This window comes from Loxodonta africana, chromosome 21, assembly GCF_030014295.1.
Source record: "Loxodonta africana isolate mLoxAfr1 chromosome 21, mLoxAfr1.hap2, whole genome shotgun sequence".
Lineage (NCBI taxonomy): Eukaryota > Metazoa > Chordata > Mammalia > Proboscidea > Elephantidae > Loxodonta > Loxodonta africana.
This window is the reverse complement of record NC_087362.1, coordinates 67,736,460-67,759,315: the sequence shown is the minus strand read 5'-3', so window position 1 is coordinate 67,759,315 and position 22,856 is coordinate 67,736,460. Positions and strand designations below refer to the sequence as shown.

The following is a 22,856-nucleotide window of genomic DNA, read 5'->3' as shown; positions in this document are numbered from 1 at the left end:
GGTGGGGGTGTCTGACCTCTAACTTCGCAAGGGAGGAGGAGAATCAAGATTATTGATTGCTATGAGGCGTAGATTGGTAATGTCTCCAACCTCCAACCTTTTTATCAATTCTGACATCATGTCCCTTCCATGCGATTCTCTGCTTCTCTCCTGGGTCTGATAATTTGTTGCAGTGGCTACACAAAACTCATAGACCGTACTGAGAATTATGGGATTTATTAGTGTAACAGGTTACAGTTCACGATCAAGTGTGACTCAGTTCTTCAGTCAGGATAGCTTCTCAGCTGTGCCCACAAGCAGGCCTCTTCTCAGCCCCCCAAACCACCCCGGCCTGTCTTGCCAAGGCAAGTGTTTTGTAAGCTCTTAGCTCTGCTGTTAAGTGCCCGGAGGCACCCTGCTCTACCAGCCAGTAGGCCTCCTGCCTGAAGGTGCTTAGCTCTCTCTGTGAATCAAAGAGCCTAGGTCCTGTGAAGTGCCCAGAGACACCCCACTCCACCAGCAAGGCTTCTACCCAAAGGCACTCAGTTTCCTCACTTTTTGGGCCGCGAAACCCACTGCAGTATCTATTGCCGGTCTTCTGGTTCTGCTGCCTCTACTAATAACCATTTATCTGCTGCTGCTTCTTACCATCTCACATGTTACAGCTTGCTCTGTCTAGACTTTCTTAGCACAGGAACCTCAAGTCCACAGAATGTGCTCCGCCCCAGCACTTCTTTGTTCGTGGTAGGTAGGAAGTCCTCCTCTACTCTGTGATGGGCTCTCTTTTAAGCCTAGTGGGATTGCGAAACTGAGTGATCGCCTCGTTAGAGTTCCGTACACTTTTTTGCATGGTTCCACCCTCAGTTTGTCTATTTTTTCTTTTGTTGCTCATGCTTTTGATGTCATAAATTTAATTTCATCTTTAAAGATAATAATCCCTATCTTTCACAGTCATTCTGAGAATTAAATGTAATATTAAAAAGTGGGGAGCCCTCAGCAGAACTGGGTGGTGCCTGGCTACCATTACTGAACATTTGGATCAAGGATTCCATTGAAGAATCCTGATCAAAAGGGTGAAAATGCAAAACAAAATTTCAAATTCTCACGGAAGCCAGACTTTCTGGAGCTAGGGAGGCTGGTGAACCCCTGGAACTATTGCCCTGAGATAATCTTTAAACCTTAAACCAAAAATATTCTCTGAGATCTTCTTAAAACAAAATAGTAGTTTAGCTTGCCTAGTAAAAAATGTCTGCCTTGAGCTTTATGTTTCTATAAGAACTATATGGGATCAAATCGATGACAACAGCTTCAAAGATTAGATAGGAACCTTAGAGAATGCTGAGTTTATGTTAATGGGGGAGGAACAACTCAGAAAAGGAGGGTGAGAATGGTTGCACAACTGGAAGAGTGTAATCAGTGGCACTGAATTGTATGTGTAGAAACTGTTGAATTGGTGTATGTACTGTTGAATTATTAAAGAAAAAAAAAAGATAAGGAGCCCTGGTGGCACAACGGTTAAGTGTTCTGCTGCTAACAGAAAGATTGGCATTGGGAGTTCACACCCACCCAGCAGCTTCCTGGGTGAAAAGACCTGGTAGTCTGCTCCTGGTAATATTAATATTACAGTCTAGGAAGTCCTATGGGGCAGTTTTACTCTCTTATAGGGTCACTATGAGTTGGAATCAACTCAACAGCAATGGCTTTGGGTTTTTTTGTATTCCATTATTTCCATATACCATTTCTGTCTGTGTCTGTGTTAGTTTCTGTAGTGCACCAATTCCATCAGTCATTCAGACCTCCTATGGTCTGCAGTCTGTTTACACTATAGGCCACCTCTCACTGTCCCTCACTCTCATAACCTAACTTTTCTCTTTATCCTGCTTAAGCTCCATTAGCATACAGGATCAACAAACAAAAATCAGTTGGGCGTCTATACACCAGTAGTGAGAAACTGAAAGGGGAGTTAGGGAGACAGTTCCATTTACAGTAACATCTAAGAAAATAAAATACCTAAGGATAAATCCAATCAATCAGGCATGTGAAGGACTTATGTAATGGAAACTATAAAACACTGCTGAGGTTATAGAACACTTAAATAAATGGGAAGATGTCCTATGTTCTTGCACTGAACAGTTTAATACTGTTAAGATGTCAACACTACCCCAAGCGATCTATAGATTCAGTGCAATCCTGATCAAAATTCCAACAGCAGTCCTTGTTGTTGTTGTTGTTAGGTGCCCTTGAGTCAGTTCTGACTCACAGCAACCCCATGTAGTGCAGAACAAAACACTGCCCAGTCTTGCACCACCCTTACAATCATTGTTATGCTTGAGCCCATTGTTGCAGGCACTGTATCGATCTATCTTGTTGAGGGTCTTCCTCTCTTTTGCTGACCCTGTACTTTACCAAGCATGATGTCCCTTTCCAGGGACTGATCTCTCCTGACAACATGTCCAGAGCATGTAAGATGTAGTCTCGTCATCCTTGCTTCTGAGGAGCATTCTGGTTGTACTTTTTCCAAGACACATTTTTTTATTTTGGCAGTCCATTGAATATTAAGTATTCTTCCTCAGCATCACAATTCAAAGGCATCAATTCTTCGGTCTTCTTATATGTTGTCCGGCTTTCGCATGCATATGATGCTATTGAGAATACCATGGCTTGGGTCAGGTGCCCCTTAGTCTTCAAGGTGACATCTTTTCTTTTCAACACTTTAAAGAGGTCTTTCACAGTAGATCCTTACAGAAATAGAAAAAACAATCCTCAACTTTACATGCAAGGGCAAGAGGCCCTGAAGAGCTAAAACAATGTTCAAAGAGAAGAACCAAGTAGGAGGACTCACACTTCCTGATTTTAAAACATACTGTACAGCTACAGTAATCAAAATAGCCTGGTACTGGTATAACAGTATTCACATAGATGAGTGGAATAGAATTGAGAGTCCAGAAGTAAACCCACACATGTATGCTCAACTGATTTTTGCTGCTAAGGGTGCTAAGTCCAGTTGATGGGGAAAGAAGAATCTCTTTAATAAATGGTACTGGGAAAATTGGATTTCCACATGCAGAAAAGTGAAACAGGATCCATGCCTCCCACCGTAAATGAAAACAAATTCAGAATGGAGTAAGGACCTAAATGTGCAAACTAAAACTGTAAAATTCTTAGAAGAACAAGTAGGGGCAACACTGTCAGGTCTAGCTTTCAACAGTGAATTACCTAACAAAAGCACAAACAGCAAAAGACAAAATAAATGGACCTCATAAACATTAAAAACTTAATTAAAAGACTTTACAAAAAAGGTGAAAAGACAAGCTACTGACTGGGAGAATATCTTCAGAAGCCATATATGCAACAAGAATCTAATAACCCAAATGTATACTAAACTTTGAGAACTTAACAACAAAAAGACAAATAAACCGATCATAAAATAGGCAAAGGACTTGAATAGATATTTCACCAAAGAGGGCATTCAGATGGCCACCAAACACATGAAAAGATGCTCAGCATCACTAGCCGTCAGACACACACAAACCACAATGAGATACCATTTCACTCCCACTAGGATGGCTAAGATAAAAAACAGAAGATAGCAAATGTTGGTGAGGATGTGGGGGAATTGGAACCTTTACCCGGTCCTGGTTGGAGTGCGAAATGGTAAAGCCATTGTTGAAAACAGCCTGGTAGTTTCTAAAAATAGAAGTACTGTGTGACTCAGCAATTCCACTCCTAGGTATATACCCAAAAAACTTGAAAGCAGAGACTCAGAAAGAGACTTGTACACCAATGTCAATTACAGCATTCTCCATAATAGCTAAAAGGTGGAAACAATGTAAATGCCCATCAGGGTAAACAAGATGTGGTGCACTCATAAGATGGAATACTACTCAGTCAGTAGGGCAAATGAAGTCTTAATACATGTAACGGTATGGATGGAGCTGGAGGACATTATGCTGAGTGGAAATAAGTCAGCCACAAAAGGACAGATATTGTATGGCCTCAATTATATAAAAGACAAAAGCCAGTATAAAGAGACTAAAGCTTACTGGTGGTTACCAGGGGCAGTACGGAGGGGGAAAAGTGGGTTTAAGGGTGATGGAAAAATCACATTGATTAAAGGTAGAGTTGCACAGCCAATTATTGTAATTTCTGTCAATAAGTTGTATTCCTGTGAAAAGTTTAATTGGCAAAAAAGTTGTTGTGTGATAGGTATATTTACAATAACAACAACAACAACAAACTGCTGAGGCTGCTTGTGTACAACCAAAATCTCCACAGGGTTTGGTTCCTTGGTTTGGAGGTTTAGGGTCATGGTTTCATGGGACATCCCAGTTAATTGGCCTAATATGTTTAGTGCTTCTGTTCTACCTCCTAGTTCATTGTGTAGCGTCTGGGGTCTTAAAAGCCTGTAAGTGGCTGTCCAAAGCACAACAGTTGGTCTGTATTTACCTGGTGCAACAGAGGAAGAAGGAAAGTCAGGAATAGGAGGAGAATATGGAATATGTGGCTAATTGCCTCCATAAATAACTGCCTCCTTTGCCATGAGACCAGAAGAACTGGATGGTGCCTGGCTGCCATTACTGAACATTTTCATTTTTCTGTAGATGGATCCTGATCAAAAGGGGAAAAACTGCAGAGCAGAATTTCAAATTCCTGGAGCCATGAAGGTTGGATGAACCACTGAAACTATCACCAAAGATATTCTTTAAACCTGAAACTAAAAATATCCCTTGAAGTCATCTTAAAACCAAGCAGTAGTTTAGCTTAATTAATAAATAGGTCTGCCTTGAGCATTATGCTCTTTGTTCTTTTGTGATTGACTTATTTCCACTCAGCATAATGTCTTCCAGCTCCATCCGTATTGCTACATGTATCAGTGTAACAATACAGATATGGAATATGGAATCAAGTTGACAACACCAACTTGAAAGGTAGGAACCTTAGGGGATGGTGAATTTATGATAATGGGGGAGGAACAACTTGGAAAAGGGGGGTGAGAATGGTTGCATAACTCAAGGAATGTAATCAGTGTTATTAAATGGTACATTTAGAAACTGGAATTTGTGTATGTTTTGCTGTATATATTCACAGCAACAACAAAATAAAATTTTGGGGGGGAAAAAAAAAGTCCATAAGCAGTAGTTAAAATCAGTATATATACTCTAATTCTGCTTCCCCTTTCTTGCTTCTTGTTCAAGCTTGGAGAAAACAACAACATAGACATGCCATCTCCATTTCTCTGTAAATTTATGGTCATTAACTCCAGCAGTCATGGTCCTTTCCTACCAGTTACCCTCCATTTCCATAGTCCATTCACTCCACTTTTCTGTGTGGCTCTTCCATCCTCTCTTTTTCTCAGACCTCCTCCTCCAATGTCACTTTTAGCCTGTGAACTTTGCTCTTTATTTAACTGAAAAAAGAATAGGAAACATAACTTTGATAAGCTTATCCTACATATGCCCACTTACTTCCATCAGTGCCTCACCCCTCTACCTTCTTTCCAGCTAATTAGATAAACTTTTTACTGCTATATAAGGCCACCCTTCTACTTGTGCAGTAGACTGTCTTCCCCCTTCTCTACTGTCTCCTGCATTTTCAAGTTTTCCTTCTTTACTGTATCTTTTTTACTGTATTTTTACAGATAAGCTGTTATTTCTCCCATCTTAAAAACAAACAAAAACAACCACTCTAACTGCATATCCTCTTTTGTATCTACTTCCCCATTTCTGTCCTTCCCTTTACAGCAAAACTCCTTGAAGAAGTTGTCTGCACCACTTGAGTCTATTCTGTTTTGAAACCACTTTATTTAGGCTTTTTATTCCCGTAGATAAGAAACTGTTCTTACGAAGACTTCTGTGTTGCTAAGTCCAGCGGTCAGTTCTTACCAACTTGACTGAACAGCAGTTCTCAGTGAAGCATTTTCTTCACATGATCTTGTTATTGGTTGCTTCTCAGTCTCCTGTGCTGATTCCTCGAATCCTAAACCTCCACATGTTGGGGAGCTCCAGGGCTTAATTTTCTCTCTTTTCTTCCTCTGTCTTTTTTAATTTTTATTTTATTTGTCTTATATTTCTGTCTTCATGAACTAACCTAGTTCATGGATTTAAATACTATCTATGCATTACTGATTCCTGTCTCCAGCACTCCTGACTTACACTTATCTTAACATGTCCATGTAGATGTCTGCTGGGGATCTCAAATTCATCATGTCCCAGACCTGTTCTTCCATTAGCTTTACCTATCTCTTATGGATTGGATTGTATCCCCCAAAATGATATGTTGAAGTTCTAGCCCCTAGTATCTGTACCCATGACCTTGTTTGGAAATTGGTTCTTTGAAGATGTTATCAATTAACATGAGGTCAGATCTGAATAGATGGGTCCTAATCCCATCTGAGTGATATCCTTGTAACAGAGAAGGTGGCCGTGTGAAGATGCACCTAAAACCCAGGGAACGCCGCCAGGGCTACTAGAGACAAGGAAGGGTCTTCCCCTAGAACAGACAGACAGAGCATGGCCCTGTCAGTGCTCTGAATTCAGTCTCCTAGCCTCCAGAACTGTAGAACTGTAAGATAATTTATTTCTGTTCTTCTAAGCCACCCACTTTGTAGTATTTTGTTACAACAGTCCCTAGGAAACTTAATACACCATCTAATTGAGTGGCAACTATTCTTTAAGTTGGTCAGGCAAAAAACTTTGGAGTCATTAATTCTTATTTCTCTCACATCCAGCACCGGATCCTGTCAGCTCTACTTTCAAAATATATCCAGGATTTGATGACCTACCACCTTTGTTACTCCATTCTGATGCCTTATCTCTCACCAGCCTGTTCAAAGACACTCAGGGCTTCCTTTTCTTGTTTTAAAGTCATCACTTCATTGTGTTCTAACATCCTGGTGTTGCTGATGTCAGTCAGATTCCTAGTCAGTTTTCTCTCTGGAAGCTTTTAGAATCCTTTGTTCTTCAAATCAGAAATATTATACTGGTGTGTTTTTTTTCATGAGGTATTCTCTGTGGACCTTGTGAGTCTGAAGACTCAAGTGTCTTTAACCTAATAAATTTCATTCATTGTCTCCTTCTTTAATTAGCTTCTGTCTTGTTTTCTATTCTTCTGCCCCTTCACCCCTGCCCCCCTTTTTTCCTGGAGCTCATGTTAAATCTGCCTCTTGGTTTTATAATTTGGGAGATTAAGATATAAAACCAGCTGCAAGGAAGAGTACCCACCTGAAAGCAGATTATGTGTTATTAAATTTTACTGCCAGATAAAAATGGCAAATCTGATGTGCCTTTACTTTTCCTTCTGGTTGATAACACTACTAAAATGACAGGACAGGGTTTTTGTTTGTTTGTTTTTTAAGATGTAAACTTACAGAGGACAAAGTAGATTTGGAGAGGAGACAAGAGGAACAAAATTTTGGAAGCTGGAACACAAATGGATAAGTTTAAATGACTATTCAGCAGAATTGAGAAAGCTGGCAGTGGGGAAAGCCAAGAAGTAACCTAATTTACACCACAAACTCCTAAAAGGCTCCAGAATTTGCATCACTAGATGCAGTGGAAACTAGAAAACCATGAAATAATTGAGGATGAAGATAGAGTTAAAAACTGGAACACCGCCTGAAAATTTGTCAGGTCTCCAGATCCTCTTCTGCGTTTCTTACAACTGATAGCTGTCCCTCTCCAAGCTGGTGAAAAAGCTCTTTGGAGACGATAAAGCAAAGAAGTTGTGGAGGATCCTGGGCATAGTCAAGAGCAGAGGTGCCGTGCTAAAGATAGCGTTCAGTGACCATATGTGCATGCTGGATGGTGAGACATCCATGTTGGGGAAGGTTATGTAATCTATTCCTGTCCTAAGGTGGTGGGTTTCTTTTTTTTTTTTTTTTAAACAGGAACTTAAGTGAAATTTTATCAAGTCACATTAGCAACTGTTGCTAATAGGATTTTTCTGTTTTGCTTTTTTTAAAACAGCTTTATTAGGGTATAAATTACTTTTAACTTTAAAGTACTTAGTATATATCAGCTTGAATAATTTGTATCTATAATGGATTTTTTTTTTTTTTTGTAAATATAATCACACTTTTGTAAGTTCAGCTTTTTATGGGTGTATAACTTACAGAAATTACAGTAATCGGCTCTGCAACCCTATCCTCATTCAATGCAATATTTCCATCACTGTTAACCTCCCCTTCTCCCCTCCGTCCCACCCTGGTAGCCACTAATAAACTCTGTGCTGTGTTCATTTGCCTTTTCTTGTCATTTTATGTAAGTGAGGTCATAAAACATTTGTCCGTTTGTGATTGACTTATTTCCACTCCACGTAACGTCTTCCAGCTCCATCCATCTTGTTACATGTATCAAGACTTCATTTCCCCTACTAGCTGAGTAGTATTCCTTGTATGTGTGCATCCCATTTTGTTTACCCATTCATCTGTTGGTGGGCATTTAGGTTGTCTCCGTGGATAGTGCTGTAATCAACATTGGTGTACAAGTCTCTTTTTTACTCTCTGCTTTCAAGTCTTTTGAGTATATACCTAGGTGTGGAATTGCAGGTTCATATAGGGTCGCTATGAGTTGCAGTCAACTCGATGGCAATAGGTTTTGGTTTTTTTTATGGTAGTTCTATTTTTCATTTTTTGAGGAACCACCACACTCTTTTCCACAACGGCTGCACTGTTTTGCAGTCCCACCAGCAGTGGGTAAGTTGTTACTTTCTGTTTTTTTATCTTAGCCATCCTAAAAAAATCCATTGCTGTCGAGTTGATTCCGACTCATAGCAGCCCTATAATAGAACAGAGTAGAACTGCCCCATAGGGTTTCCAAGGAGCATGTGGTGGATTCAAACTGCTGACCTTTTGGTTAGCAGACGTAGCTCTTAACCACTACACCACCAGGGTTTCCAAGCCATCCTAGTGGAAGTGAAATGGTATCATCGTGGTTTTCATTTGCATCTCTGATGGCTAATGACACTGAGCATCTTTTCATATGTTCGGTGGCCATTTGAATGTCTTCTTTAGTGAATTGTCTATTCAGTTCCTTTGCCCGTTTTATGATTGTTAAGTTGTTGAATTTTATATACATTTGGGTTATTAGATTCATGTCAGATACGTGGTTTCTGAAGATATTCTCCCAGTCTATTGCTTGGCTTTCACTTTTTTGTGAAGTACATTTGATGAAGAGATGTTTTCAGTGTTTATGGGGTTTATGTCATGTTTTGGTCTTTGTGCTTTTGTTATGTTAGATAACCCATTGTTGAAAACAAGGTCTGATAGTGTTGCCCCTGCTTGTTCTTCTAAGAGTTTTATGGTTTTAGTTTGCAGATTTAGGTCATTAATCCATTTTGAATTTGTTTTGTGTATAGTGTGATTTTTTATAGTGTGAGGCATGGATCCTGTTTCATTTTTCTGCATATGGAAATCCAATTTTCCCAGCACCATTTATTGAAGAGATTCTTCTTTTCCCATCTAATGGACTTAGCACCCTTAGCGCCGAAAACCAGTTGACCATGTGTGTTTCGTTTTATTTCTGGGCTTCAGTTCTATTCCGTTGGTCTATATGCCTATTGTTGAACTGACACCAGGCTGTTTTGATTATTGTAGCTGTACAGTATGTTTTAAAATCGGGAAATGTTGGTCCTCCTACTTGGCTCTCCTCTTTCAACATTGTTTTAGCTCTTTGGGGCCTCTTGCCATTCCATGTAAAGTGGAAGATTGGTTTTTCTATTTCTGTAGAGAAGGTTGTCGAATTTTGATCAGTATAATGAATTCTTAGCGCGGGTTCATGGATGGATTTCAAGGAATCCGTGATCTCCTGAAATTAGAAGTAACTTTTGTTTATGTGTGTAAACATCGGGAGAGAGGGCCCATAGCTATTACTAGTTTTTCCAAGACCCAGGTAAGACTACTGGTTATTAACCCTCTCCGTGCCCAAGATAAGGAGCTGTGGTGGAGCAACGGTTATGCTTTCGACTACTAACTGAAAGGTCGGTGGCTTGAGCCCACCATCGGCTCTGCAGGAGAAAAGACCTGGCGGCCTGCCCCTGTAAAGATTACAGCCTAGGAAACTTTATGGGGCATTTCTGCTCTGTCCTGTAGGGTCTCTTTGAGACAAAATGAACACAGCAACAGCATGCCCAAGATAAAACCTTCAACATGTCTTTTTTTGCTTTTCTTTCTTCCCTCTGCCTCATTTTCTAGGTTTTACTTAATTTAGGATTTTAGTTGCTGGTTATTATTTCTTAATGCTGCATTGTTTCTGTTTTCAGAATTCCTTAATAGTAGTTTTATTAGCTGTATTGATTTAGAAATTTAGGTTATTTCCATCTTTCAGGTATTGTGAATAGACCGCAATAAACATTGGAGTACAGGATTCTATTTGCATTCCTGCTTTGAATTCTTTTGGGTATATACCTAGGATTGGGATTACTGAGTCATAGGAGTCCCTGAGTGACGCAGATAATTAAGCACTCGACTACCAAGTGAAAGATTGGAGATTTGAACCCGCCCAGAGGAACCTCAGAAGAAAGGCCTGGTGATTTGCTCCCAAAAGTTTACAGCTTTGAAAACCCTATAGAGTACAGTTCTACTCTGCACACATGGGGTTGCTACGAGTCAATCAGCCCAATGTCAACTAGTTTCTGTGGTAGTTCTTGTTTAACTTTTTGAGGAACTGACAGACTATTTTCCATAGCAGCTGTACAATTTTGCATTCCCATCAGCAGTGGATAAGGGCTCCAGTTTCTCTACATCCTCACCAACACTTGTTATTTTCCTTTAAAATCGTAGCTATTCTATTGGATGGTATTTCATTGTGGTTTTGATTTGCATCTTTCTAATTACTAATGATATTGAACACCTTTTCATGTGCTTATTGGCCACTCATATATCCTTTTTGGCGAAATGTCTGTTCAAGTCCTTTGCCCATTCTTCAATTGGATTTCTGTGGGGTTTTCCTCTACCCCCTCAATGTACCAACCCCAAATCCAGTAGTCCACATGACTCCCTCCATTTCAGGCTGGCCGGCTTCCCCTGCTCCTTTGGGTTCCATAATTCACTGGAACGACTCTCACAGTTCATAGGAAACACCATACCTGTGGTAATAGCTTTAATACAACAACGAAAAAAGCATACAAATGAAAGGACATATGGAGGGAGGGGTCCAGCATGGAATTTCCATGTCCTAAAGAGAACGCATAAATATGGACTGGTATTGGCCATTTTGAATCGGACAATCATATAGTCTACTATGCTGGGAATGACACCTTGAAGAGGAATGGTGTTGCATTCATCGTCACAAAGAACGTTTCAAGATCTATCCTGAAGTACAATGCTGTCAGTGATAGAATAATATCCATACACCTACAAGGAAGACCGGTTAATACGATTATTAGTAAAATATACGCAGCAACCACTAGGGCCAAAGATGAAGAAATAGAAGATTTTTTATCAGCTGCTACAGTCTGAAATTGATTGAACATGCAATCAAGATGCATTGATAATTACTGGTGACTTTAATGCGAAAGTTGGAAACGAAGAAGAATGAGTAGTTGGAAAATACGGGCTTGGTGATGGAAACAATGCTGGAGATCGAATGATAGAATTTTGCAAGACCAGCGACTTCATTGCAAATACTTTCTTTCACCAACATAAGCGGTGACTATACACATGGACCTCGCCAGATGGAACACACAGAAATCAAATTGACTACATCTGTGGAAAGAGATGATGGAAAAGCTCAGTATCATCAGTCAGAACAAGGCCAGGGGCCAGCTGTGGAACAGACCATCAATTGCTCATATGCAAGTTCAAGCTGAAACTGAAGGAAATCAGAGCAAGTCCACGAGAGCCAAAATATGACCTTGAGTATATCCCATCTGAATTTAGAGACCATCTGAAGAATAGATTTGACGCATTGAACACTGGTGACCGAAGACCAGACGAGTTGTGGAATGATATCAGAGACATCATGCATGAAGAAAGCAAGAGGTTATGAAAAGACCAAAAGAAGAAAAGACCAAGGTGGATGTCAGAGGAGACCCTGAAACTTGGTCTCAAATGTCGAGCAGCTAAAGCAAAAGGAAGAATTGATGAAGTAAAAACTGAACAGAAGATTTCAAAGGGTGGCTCAAGAAGACAAAGTATTATAATGACATGTGCAAAGAGCTGGAAATGGAAAACCAGAAAGGAGGAACACGCTCAGTGTTTCTCAAGCTGAAAGAACTGAAGAAAAAACTCAAGCCTCAAGTTGCGATAGTGAAGGATTCTGTGGGGAAAATACTAAATGACACAGGAAGCATCAAAAGAAGATGGAAGGAATACACAGTCATTATACCAAAAAAATTAGTCGATGTTCAACCATTTTAAGAGGTAGCATATGATCAGGAACCGATGGTACTGAAGAAAGAAGTCCAAGCTGCTCTGAAGGCATTGGCAAAAAACAAGGCCCCAGGAATTGATGGAATATCCACTGAGATGTTCCAACAAATGGATGCAGTGCTGAGGTGCTCACTCGTCTATGCCAAGAAATATGGAAGACAGCTTCCTGGCCAACTGACTGGAAGAGTTCATATTTATGCCTATTCCCGAGAAAGGTGATCCAACCGAATGTGGAAATTACAAAACAATATCATTAATATCACACGCAAGCAAAATTTTGCTGAAGATCATTCAAAAATGGCTGCAGCAGTATATTGACAGGAAACTGCCAGAAATTCAGACTGGTTTTGGAAGAGGACGTGGAACCAGGGATATCATTGCTGATGTCAGATGGATCCTGGCTGAAAGCAGAGAATACCAGAAGGGTGTTTACCTGTGTTTTATTGACTGTGCAAAGGCATTCGACTGTGTGGATCATAACAAATTATGGATAACATTGAGAAGAATGGGAATTCCAGAACACTTAATTGTGCTCATGAGGAACTTTTACGTAGATCAAGAGGCAGCTGTTCGGACAGAACAAGGGGATACTGATTGTAAACGTCAGGGGTGCGCCAAGGTTGTATTCTTTCACCATACCTATTCAATCTGTATGCTGAGGAAATAATCCGAGAAGCTGGACTAAATGAAGAAGAACGGGGCATCAGGATTGGGGGAAGACTCATTAACAATCTGCGTTATGCAGATGACACAGCCTTGCTTGCTGAAAGTGAAGAGGACTTGAAGCACTTACTAATGAAGATCAAAGCCCACAGCCTTCAGTATGGATTGCACCTCCATATAAAGAAAACAAAAATCCTCACAGCTGGAGCAATGAGCAACATCATGATAAACGGAGAAAAGATTGAAGTTGTCAAGGATTTCATTTTACTTGGATCCAGAACGAACAGCCATGGAAGCAGCAGTCAAGAAATCAAAAGACGCATTGCATTGGGTAAATCTGCTGCAAAGGACCTCTTTAAAGTGTTGAAGAGCAAAGATGTCGCCTTAAAGATTAAGGTGCGCCTGATCCAAGCCATGGTATTTTCGGTTGCGTCATATGCATGTGAAAGCTGGACAATGAATAAGGAAGACCAAAGAAGAATTGATGCCTTTAAATTGTGGTGTTGGCGAAGAATATTAAATATACCAGGGACTGCCGGAAGAACAAATAAATGTGTCTTGGAGGAAGTACAACCAGAATGCTCCTTAGAAGCAAGGATGGTGAGACTGCGTCTTACATACTTTGGACATGTTGTCAGGAGGGATCAGTCCCTGGAGAAGGACATCATGCTTGGCAGAGTACAGGGTCAGCGGAAAATAAGAAGACTCTCAACGAGGTGGATTGTCACAATGGCTGCAACAATGAGCTGAAGCATAACAATGATTGTAAGGATGGCTCAGGACCGGGCAGTGTTTCATTCTGTTGTGCATAGGGTCGCTATAAGTTGGAACCAACTCAATGGCACCTAACAACAACAACAAAGAGAGACACACTGCCCTCACCAGCCAGGAGCTTTTTGAGTCTCCATCTTTCAAGGCCTTTATTGACTCCACCATTTTTCCATGATAGGTTACATCATGCTTCTTCCTAAGGCTTAGTTAGCAGCTGGCCCCCAGGTGGTCCCTCTTGGCCTGGTCAGTTCCCATTCCTTAGCCTCAGGTATTGGTATGGCTTGAAAGAATCTAGAACAAAGGCTGAATAGTTTTCTGCAGGGTAATTCCACACCTCAGAGTCTCTCTTGCTGTATTGTAGGGATTTTCTTCATCCCCTATTTTGGAATGCCATTAGTTTTAAACTCTACTGTTGGTTACCTTTGTTGTTGTTGTGCTGTCAAGTCAATTCCAGCTCACAGAAACCCCATGTGTTAAAGAGTAGAACTGCTCTATAGGGTTTTCTTGGTTGTAATCTTTATGGAAGCAGATCACCAGGCCTTTCTTCCATAGCACCACAGAGTGGGTTCAGGCCACCAGCCTTTAGGTTAGTAGTCAAGAGCAAACCATTTGTACCACCCAGGGACCTGGATCTCAGATAACATATTTTAAAGCCTACATTAATTAATTGATCAACTTCAAAAAAAATTACCAAATAACTCCCTACTGTAAAAGATAAGAGATAAATACAAAAGATAAAAAGATAAACACAAAAGGAAAGGTATATAAACTAATTCAGAAATATTAGTTTACATACTTTTTTTGTGTTTTCCTCTTTGTCTCCACACATCTTCATCTCCCAATTTTCCTCAGAATGCTCTGTGATAGAAATACCTTTCTGGCTTATTTTGTCACACTTTGTAGTCTTCTTCAGAACTACTACATTTACATTCTGTTCTGTAACCATAATAAATTTTCATGTACTTACTGGGGTAGATGAATTACTGAACATCTCTTGTCTTTTGATACCACTGTTGCCATGACTTCTTCATTTTGATATAGCAAAAAGTCTCTGTATGGCTCCTAATGTACTAAACTTTTTTCTGGAAATTTGATGAAACATTTTTATCAGATTTAGGTCTTCCTGTCAGGCAGTTTCTATAACTATATTTTGTCTTATTCTGTTTTCTTCCTCAGGGACAGCAGTTAACTGGTCTTCATAGCTGTCATCTTCTCTCTAGCTTTTTATTGCACTCTTTTTTTTTTTTTTTTTGCTTTTTCTCATAATTGTTCTGCTAATGACTTGGTGTTCTCCATTGACCGATCTGGTGGTGATTTTGTTCTGGTGTTTTTTTATATATGTATATATGTATTTTTTTTTCTGCTGTTATATTTGTTTTGTGTATTTGTCTCTTTTCTTTATTCTGCATGCTTCCTTCTTTGCAGTGTCATCGTGATCATAAGAGTCTGTTCTGTGAGAATGTTAAGCAGCTCTTTGTGAGTTCTAAATTTCCTGTGATGTCCTAATCCTAAATGGATTTTGCATCTGTCTTTTGTTTAGTAGGTTCTTTTTCTTTCATTTTTTTCCACCCTACTTCCTTTATTACCTTCCTGTCTGCCTTTTTTCTGCCTTCCTTCATTGCTCCCTTTAGTCCCTGTTCTCTTTTTACTGTGAAAACTTTGCTTGATTATATTTTTTTCCTTATCTTAACACCTTTCTTTTTCTGCTGCTTGACTAAACAGAAATAACAGATTTTCTTTAAATTCATTTTGAATATACTTGGGTACAGTTTGGTTTTGGTTAAACCTTGAAAAGCCTATTGAATCTTTTCTGTAATTATTTAGGAGGGCCTTTGACTCCTCCTACTTCCCTCAGGATGAGCTAGATAGCCACTTGGAAGGAGGTGGGCTTCATTCTTTGTTTGGTGATGGTGCTGAGGTTGGGGTAGGATAGATTTGTTTATAGTTTTCTTAGTCCTGCTCTCTTTAACTCTTCTTTAAGCTTTCCTTTTGGATAAAGGACAAAATGTAAAATCTTGTCACATATACCTGTCCTGCTAAAGTACTGTTTGACCACTGGGAGTAGGGGGGAGCTTCAACTAGGGCATTCTGTGTCTTTTCTTTTATGGCATCTGTGTTCCTGTCCCCACCTGACTCATAGCGACCCTCTGTACAAATGAACAAAACACTTGCTTGGTCCTGTACCATCCTCATAGCTATTGCTATGTTAGAGCTCATTGTCGGAGTATGCCAATGAAAATTTCTCTTGGGGAAGGCTTCTGAGATAATTCTCATGAGTTTGGGCTAACTGATTTTGTTTCTGAATAATACTTTTTAAAATTCATAGTATGAGTTTGAGACCTTTTCATGACTTAGGAATATTTTAACTTCTTATGTTTTCTTCAGTTTTAGGGAGGGATGTTATTCTGTGAGCCTACTTCTATGCCACTATCTTTCCTGGAAGTTTCATAAGTATTTACAAAGAATTTTTGGTATAAGAAAACATGATATTTAAACTGAAATAACATCCTTAATCTGTCTTTGAACCTATTTTGCAGAAAAATACAAACATCCTCTAGGACACTCTTTAGGTAGTATATGATCACTCAGATTTTCTTATTTAAAACTTCCATATGGGTATGGACATTTCCAGGAGTCTCCTAAGCCAGTGAACCTGAGACTTGAGTACTCATAAGAAACTCTTGAGGGATAATTGGCTTAGAATATAGATTTCTGGATCCTGTCCCCAGTCAGAGTCCGTGGATCTAAGTTGGATCCCAGAAGTCTTTGGCCAGCTTATCCTGATGCAAGTGATCCACAGTTTGCATTTTGATTAATGCTATCTTAGGTGTTTTAAAAAAAAAAAAAAAAAAATTTTTTTTTTTATTTTTTTTTTTAGGTGTTAAAATAATTAGATTTAATTGTAAAGTAGTTTTTTTTAGTTAACTAGGGCATTTTAGGCTGTCTGATGGGGCTCTGTAACTGACAGCTCTTTTGCTTGGTTACTCGCGGGCCTGTGGCTCACTAAAATAGGGTGTTACTTTCATTGTGTTTTCTGTCCTGCAGCTCAGTGCTTCAAGGAGAATCCATGCCACTGTGCCTCCACCCCCAAATGTGACATATGTTGCCAATTTTTTATTTTGCTGAATGAGAACATTAAAAATAAATCAACAAGGAGTCAGAAATAGGAAGAAGAAATGTATGGCTATTTGCCTCTATGAGCAACTGCCTCTTTTGCCATGAGACCAGAAGAACTGGATGGTGACAGGCTACCATTACTGAACATTTTGATCAAAGGTTCTATAGAAAAACCTGATCAAAAGGATGAAGATGCAAAACAGAGTTTCAAATTGTCGTGGAAGCCAGGCTTTGTAGAGGTAGTGAGGCTGGATGAAACCCTGAAACTATTACCCTGAGATAATCTTCAAACCTAAAACCAGAGATATACTCTGTCTTCTTAAAATCAAATAGTAATTTAGCTTAATTAGTATAAAAAAAAAAGTTTTCCTTGAGCATTGTGTTCTTTTAAAAACTGTCTATATGGGATCAAATTGACAGCAGCAGCTTAAAAGATAGGAACTTAGGGGACAGCGAGTTTGTGTTAATGGGGGAGGAACAACTTGGAAAAGTTGGGTGAGAATGTTGCACAACTCGATTGTAGTCAGTGCCATTGAATTGCACGTGTAGAACTTGTCGAATTGGTGTGTTATGTATATTCTCAACAAAAATAAAACAAATTATTTTTAAAAACCAACAATGAAAAAAGGACATTACTAACACCTCTGCCATCACAAACCAAACCCTTTGCCGTCAAGTCGATTCTTATTCATAGTGACCCTATAGGACAGAGTAGAACTGCCCTGTAGGGTTTCCAAGAAGCACCTGGTGGATTCGAACTGCCAGCCTTTTGGTTAGCAGCCGTAGCTTTTAACCACTGTGCCACCAGGTTAGAAATACAGGAAGGGTACAACCTCATAGTACAGAGAAGTCTGTTAAGTTGAATGCATTTAGCTTGAGGTCAAACCCACTCTATTTTCCTTTTTTTGGGTAAACTACAGATCAGTCACTGGTTTGTCATGGAACTGACTTAAGAACTGCTGTGTCATACTTGGAACAGTACTTATAAGAGGCACTACCTCAATATGACGAGTAGACACACATATCTCATATCCTCTATTTTCTCACCAGTTCGCTCCTTTGGTACAGAAGACAGACCAACAGATCGTCCAATACCACCTCGAGATGAAGTCTTTGAATACATTATATTCCGTGGAAGTGATATTAAAGACCTCACTGTTTGTGAGCCACCAAAACCACAATGTTCTTTGCCTCAGGACCCAGCCATTGTTCAGGTAAGTAATAGTAAATCTGTCTTGGAGTGTGAGTAAACTTCACGCACATGCCTAGTCTTGGCTTTTGCCTCTCCCAGGTTTTCTTGTTTGTTTTCTATCTCTCTCAATTGAATGTTCATGTAGCTTTCCATTTCAAAGTATAAAATCACCTAGACAATGTTCTCATCTAGGTTTTTCTCTTTAGATCATAAGGTGGAACTAAAGAAGGTAAAAAATAGCTGAATTTCACCTATAACAGAAAAGGAATCAGGTTCACATAAGACTGTTTTTACTTGAGGGCATGGCTGATTAAAAGCATGTGGTCCCTGTAGTTTTTCTTCTGAATCCATTTTCGTCTCGGCTTAACCTTATTTCTTGTCAGAAGTCATTGTTTTATCATTTGTTTAGTGGTTTTCAGCAATGTAATGCTTTTAGTTTATTTTAAATTGACTTTTTTTAAATCCTGTGAGTAATAAAAACTTAGTTTTCACCAAACAGATACTTAAAACATTGTCTTGAATAGTATTTGTCTTACTGTCTTACAGTTATTAAAAAAAAAAATACCTAATGAACTTTTCAAAAAAATAAAATATATAAAATTAAAGTGGGAAAAAAAAGGAAGAGAAGGTACCTTTTAGCATTTAAATAGTATTTATTTTTTCTAAATATGAGATGAGCTTTTTAATAAGAAATGGTAAATTTTATTCTTGTAGCATAAACTGGAGAAATTCTTTACTTCCATCCATTGACCCTGTTTTTAAAGTCTTATTTTTGGGAGAACAAGTCTGAAGGAATCCTGAGAAAACATGTCTCTTTTAAATGGTGGGATAAGACATTCTTAGTAGAGCTGCCTACTCTTTCCTTCTGTAGCAAATACTGGTGTTACCTTTCTCTCATATGTCTTTTGATAATTCTCTTAGGAACCAGTTTATTTGAGTAATCAGTTCTATGGAGTGAGGAAGAAACCGAGAGAGCACAGATCCAACCAGCATAATGTTCAGCTTGATCTGTTTAATCATTCATTCAGCAGTATTTACTGAGTACACAGATTAGGTCCTGATGTCAATGACTTATATCTCAGTAGTCTTTAGAGGTCCTTATATTTATATTATGAAATATTTCAGAATAAGATAAATCAGTATATAACGTGTATATGTATATTAAAGTATATTTTAGGTTTGGTAAGCTAAGGTTTTTATAAAATGTTCTTAAAATTAATAATAGCTATATTTAAAATGTTAATGGTTTTGCGGGATGTGTTTGTTTCTGCATCTGTTTTTTAACTGTGAATTTAATAGTACACTTCAAGTGATTGAAAATAAGAATAAAATCAAAAGTGAGATGTTTTATTTATATTGGTACCAGGTTAAAGCTTAGTAATTATAAAAGTGATTTTTCTTACGATTTTTCTGTAAGTGAAGTTACTTAAGTAATTTTTCTTTAGTGCTTTCCTAAACTCAATATAAAATTCAAACTCAAGGGGAGAAGTTATTGTACAAAAAAGTATTTGTAAATCACATTGAATGCAGTTGGCACATATGTACAAGTTTTGCAATCAGAAGGCTTTTCTATTTTAATGCTAAATGCATGTTTTAAATCATTGTAATTGCTTTTGTGTCTAATTGTTGTGATTTAATCTTGAACTTTTTTTTTTAATTCAGTCTTCTTTTCCTTATACTTCTGTTGCTTAGAGCCTGGAGAAATAACCCTGATTTTCCTTCAGTCTTCACTAGGCTCCTCTACTTCTTCATTCCAGTCAGTGGGTTCCTATGGACCTTTTGGCAGGATGCCGACGTACAGTCAGTTCAGTCCAAGTTCAATAGTCGGACAGCAGTTTGGTGCTGTTGGTGTTGGTACGTGCTGCTTTAGTGTGTGTGTATTTTTTTTTGTTTTTTTATATATGTATGTAATCTACCTGTCTTTACCACAAAAGAATAGAAAACTTAACATAAACTTTTGGAAATAATATTTGATGTTCCTTTTAGAACCTTGTTTTATCATGCTGAAACTACATTTTGATTATTATTTTCAAGGCTTTATTTAATGTCCTTAATGACTAATGGTTCTATCAAGGTCAACGCTCATAATAATTACATATCTTTTAACCTAGATGTATCCAGTTAACCATATTTCATTAGATAGATTTTTAAATTTACATATGTCCATTCAAAATTAACAATTTTTTCGATATGATGGATTTTCAAAAACGGGTTTGTATTGACGAACTAATGGCATTAAGGAATATTATGTATATTATGTTGAAAATGTGAATGATAATCACATTTAACACCCACCGGTGAGAAATGCTTATACACAGCATGTTTGAAAGCTTGGTGCTTTGTTTATTGTGATGATACTTGAGAAACATTAAAATCTAATCAGAATATATAGGAAGGCCTGGGCTAATGACAGCCCTACTGATGATTGGAGGACAAACTGTCCATTGTGTGCAAAAGCTAGGTGTAATCAGCTGCTTTATATTACATCTATGCATTGGAAGTCTTAATGGCACTTTTACTGAAATTCCCATGGTAAAGAATAACTTTTCAAATCTCAAACTCTAACCCTTAATCTGCTTTTAATCTCATTAAAATAATCATTTATCAGTTTACTCTTGTTTTGCTGAGTCAGAAATCCAGTTTCAAGGGTTATCTTGATACTCATTAGTAGTCTAACAAGTTTTGTTAAAATTACTTAATTGCTTTTTATGAATATTCCTTTTATATAGACTTTCAAAGTATTTAAATGTTTTACTTATTCACAGAATAAAAAAGATGGGGAAAAAAGCAAATTCTAAAATTAAATATAAGCAGAAACAGCTGATGCTAACTATCAAATTGATAACAGAATTAATTCAAGTAACTTTTAAGTGCATTGTTCTGACTAGACACTCTTAGTAGGATATATTCTAAGAACAAGTAGAACTGCTAAGAAATCTTGAAGAAAAAAAATCTTGAACTTAAGTTTGTCATTGGTAGTGGTGGTATTGATAGTGTTAATTCTGGCACTATTTTGAGTGTATTATAGGATAGGGCCAGTGAGTAAATACATTGATGTTTTTGGGAAACAATGTTGTTATCCTTACTAAGAAAGATACAGATGTGGAGTGGGGGAAGGTGAGAAAGAACCCTGTGGTGTTGGATGTGAATTGGAGGTAGGAATATGAACTCGTGATTTTAAAAAACTATTTCCTGGCTCTGTTCATAGAAAGGGCTTAGAAGCAGTGACACCCAGTAAGTTGTTTTGTAACAGAATAAAGGAGAAAAACTGTGATCATGTCAACAGATACAGAACAGGCATTTGATAAAGTTCAATACCCATTTATCAGCAACTAGGGAATAGAAGGGAATTTTCTAAATCCTATCAGTGGTATAAACAGATAACTTGGAGCTAACATACATAATAGTGAAATGATAGACACTTTTACCCTGAGATCGGGAATAAAGCAAAAGCAAGGCTGTCTCTTGTCATTTGTATTTAAAGATTGGAAAAGAAGAGCTAAAACTGTCTTTATTTGAAGGTAACATGATTGTGTACATAGGAAATGCAAAGGAATATGCAGACCACTAGAATGAATAAGTGAAATATGCATGGTAGGGGGAGACATGTCAATATACAGAAATCAACTGTAGTTTGTACCATTGTGGAGAAAACTTAAACGCAATTTCAAGTTAAATCAGGTTTATTAAGGGTTTAAAACAGTAGCAGTGGGGGAACCATGTAGCCCACTGAAAATGGAACCAGGTAACCCCAGGGCAATTTCGTTATATAAATATTCTTAAGAGGTGAAAGGAACCAAACCATAGGGAGGGCAATTACAGGAAAATCAATGAATATTGTAATAATCACACTCTGTTTATTAGTAGTATAGTTAGTGATACACATAATTTCACAGGATGCTTAGGTCATGGTGACAGGGTGCTTACATGTATTTTCTTTGTCTTGCAAAAATATCTTGTTGGCAACAGCTTCCAGACAGCACTCTTCCTGAGTATGTGTATTTTGAGGGGTGCAGATGGCCACTTGGTTAAGACCCCTTGTGGCATATGGTTTCACATCCTGGTTTTGACCACCGAGAAAAAATGTTTTTCTCAAAAACCGTAGCTGTTTGTCTAGAATCCAGATTAAAATGAGATAGCAGGGTCAGCATATTACGCCTGTGCCTCACTGACTGCACCGAAAGTCGCCTTCTCTTGAGACAGTACTCTAGAACAAAGTGCCACGGCCTGTTGGCCAAAGCCAGCTAGCCATCTGTTTTTGTAAATACAGTTTATTGGAAGACAGCCTCGCTCACATTGACATGTCGCCTGTGGCTGCTTTCTCGCCACGAGCAGACTTGAGTAGTTAGGACAGATCATATGGCCCACAAAGCCTAAAATATTTACTATTTGGCTACTTACAGAAAAATTCGCCAATACCTGATCTAGAACAAATAATCAGGAAATAAAATGTAAAATACCACTTAGAATTGCATAAACAAACATCAGATACCCAGGACTGAGTTTAACAAAAGATATTTTTAAAACTCTACAGTGATGATTATCCATGGTGGGGGATAACTTTGCCACCAGGGAATACTTGACAGCAGTTGGGAGACATTTTTGGTTGTTACAGCTGGCAGGGGTGGGGGAGAATATAGTGAGACCTACCGGCATCTAATGGGTAGAAGGCAGGGATGCTGCCTAACATTTTACAGTGCATAGGACAAACCCCCACAACAAGGAATTAATCTGGCTCAAAATGTCATTATTGCCAAGGTTAAGAAA

General features: G+C 38.4%; 1 protein-coding gene across 6 annotated transcripts in view; it reads left to right on the top strand.

Annotated features, from left to right (window-relative positions):
* The window catches only part of LSM14A (LSM14A mRNA processing body assembly factor), a 48,229-nt gene that overhangs the window by 5,496 nt on the left and 19,877 nt on the right, over nucleotides 1-22,856 (top strand). For all 6 annotated transcript variants that reach the window (XM_064274081.1, XM_023555633.2, XM_064274080.1 and 3 more), the window contains exons 2-3: nucleotides 17,948-18,111; nucleotides 19,814-19,943. In XM_064274081.1, coding sequence (XP_064130151.1) covers nucleotides 17,948-18,111; nucleotides 19,814-19,943 — 294 coding nt within the window. The remainder of the gene's footprint in view (nucleotides 1-17,947; nucleotides 18,112-19,813; nucleotides 19,944-22,856) is intronic.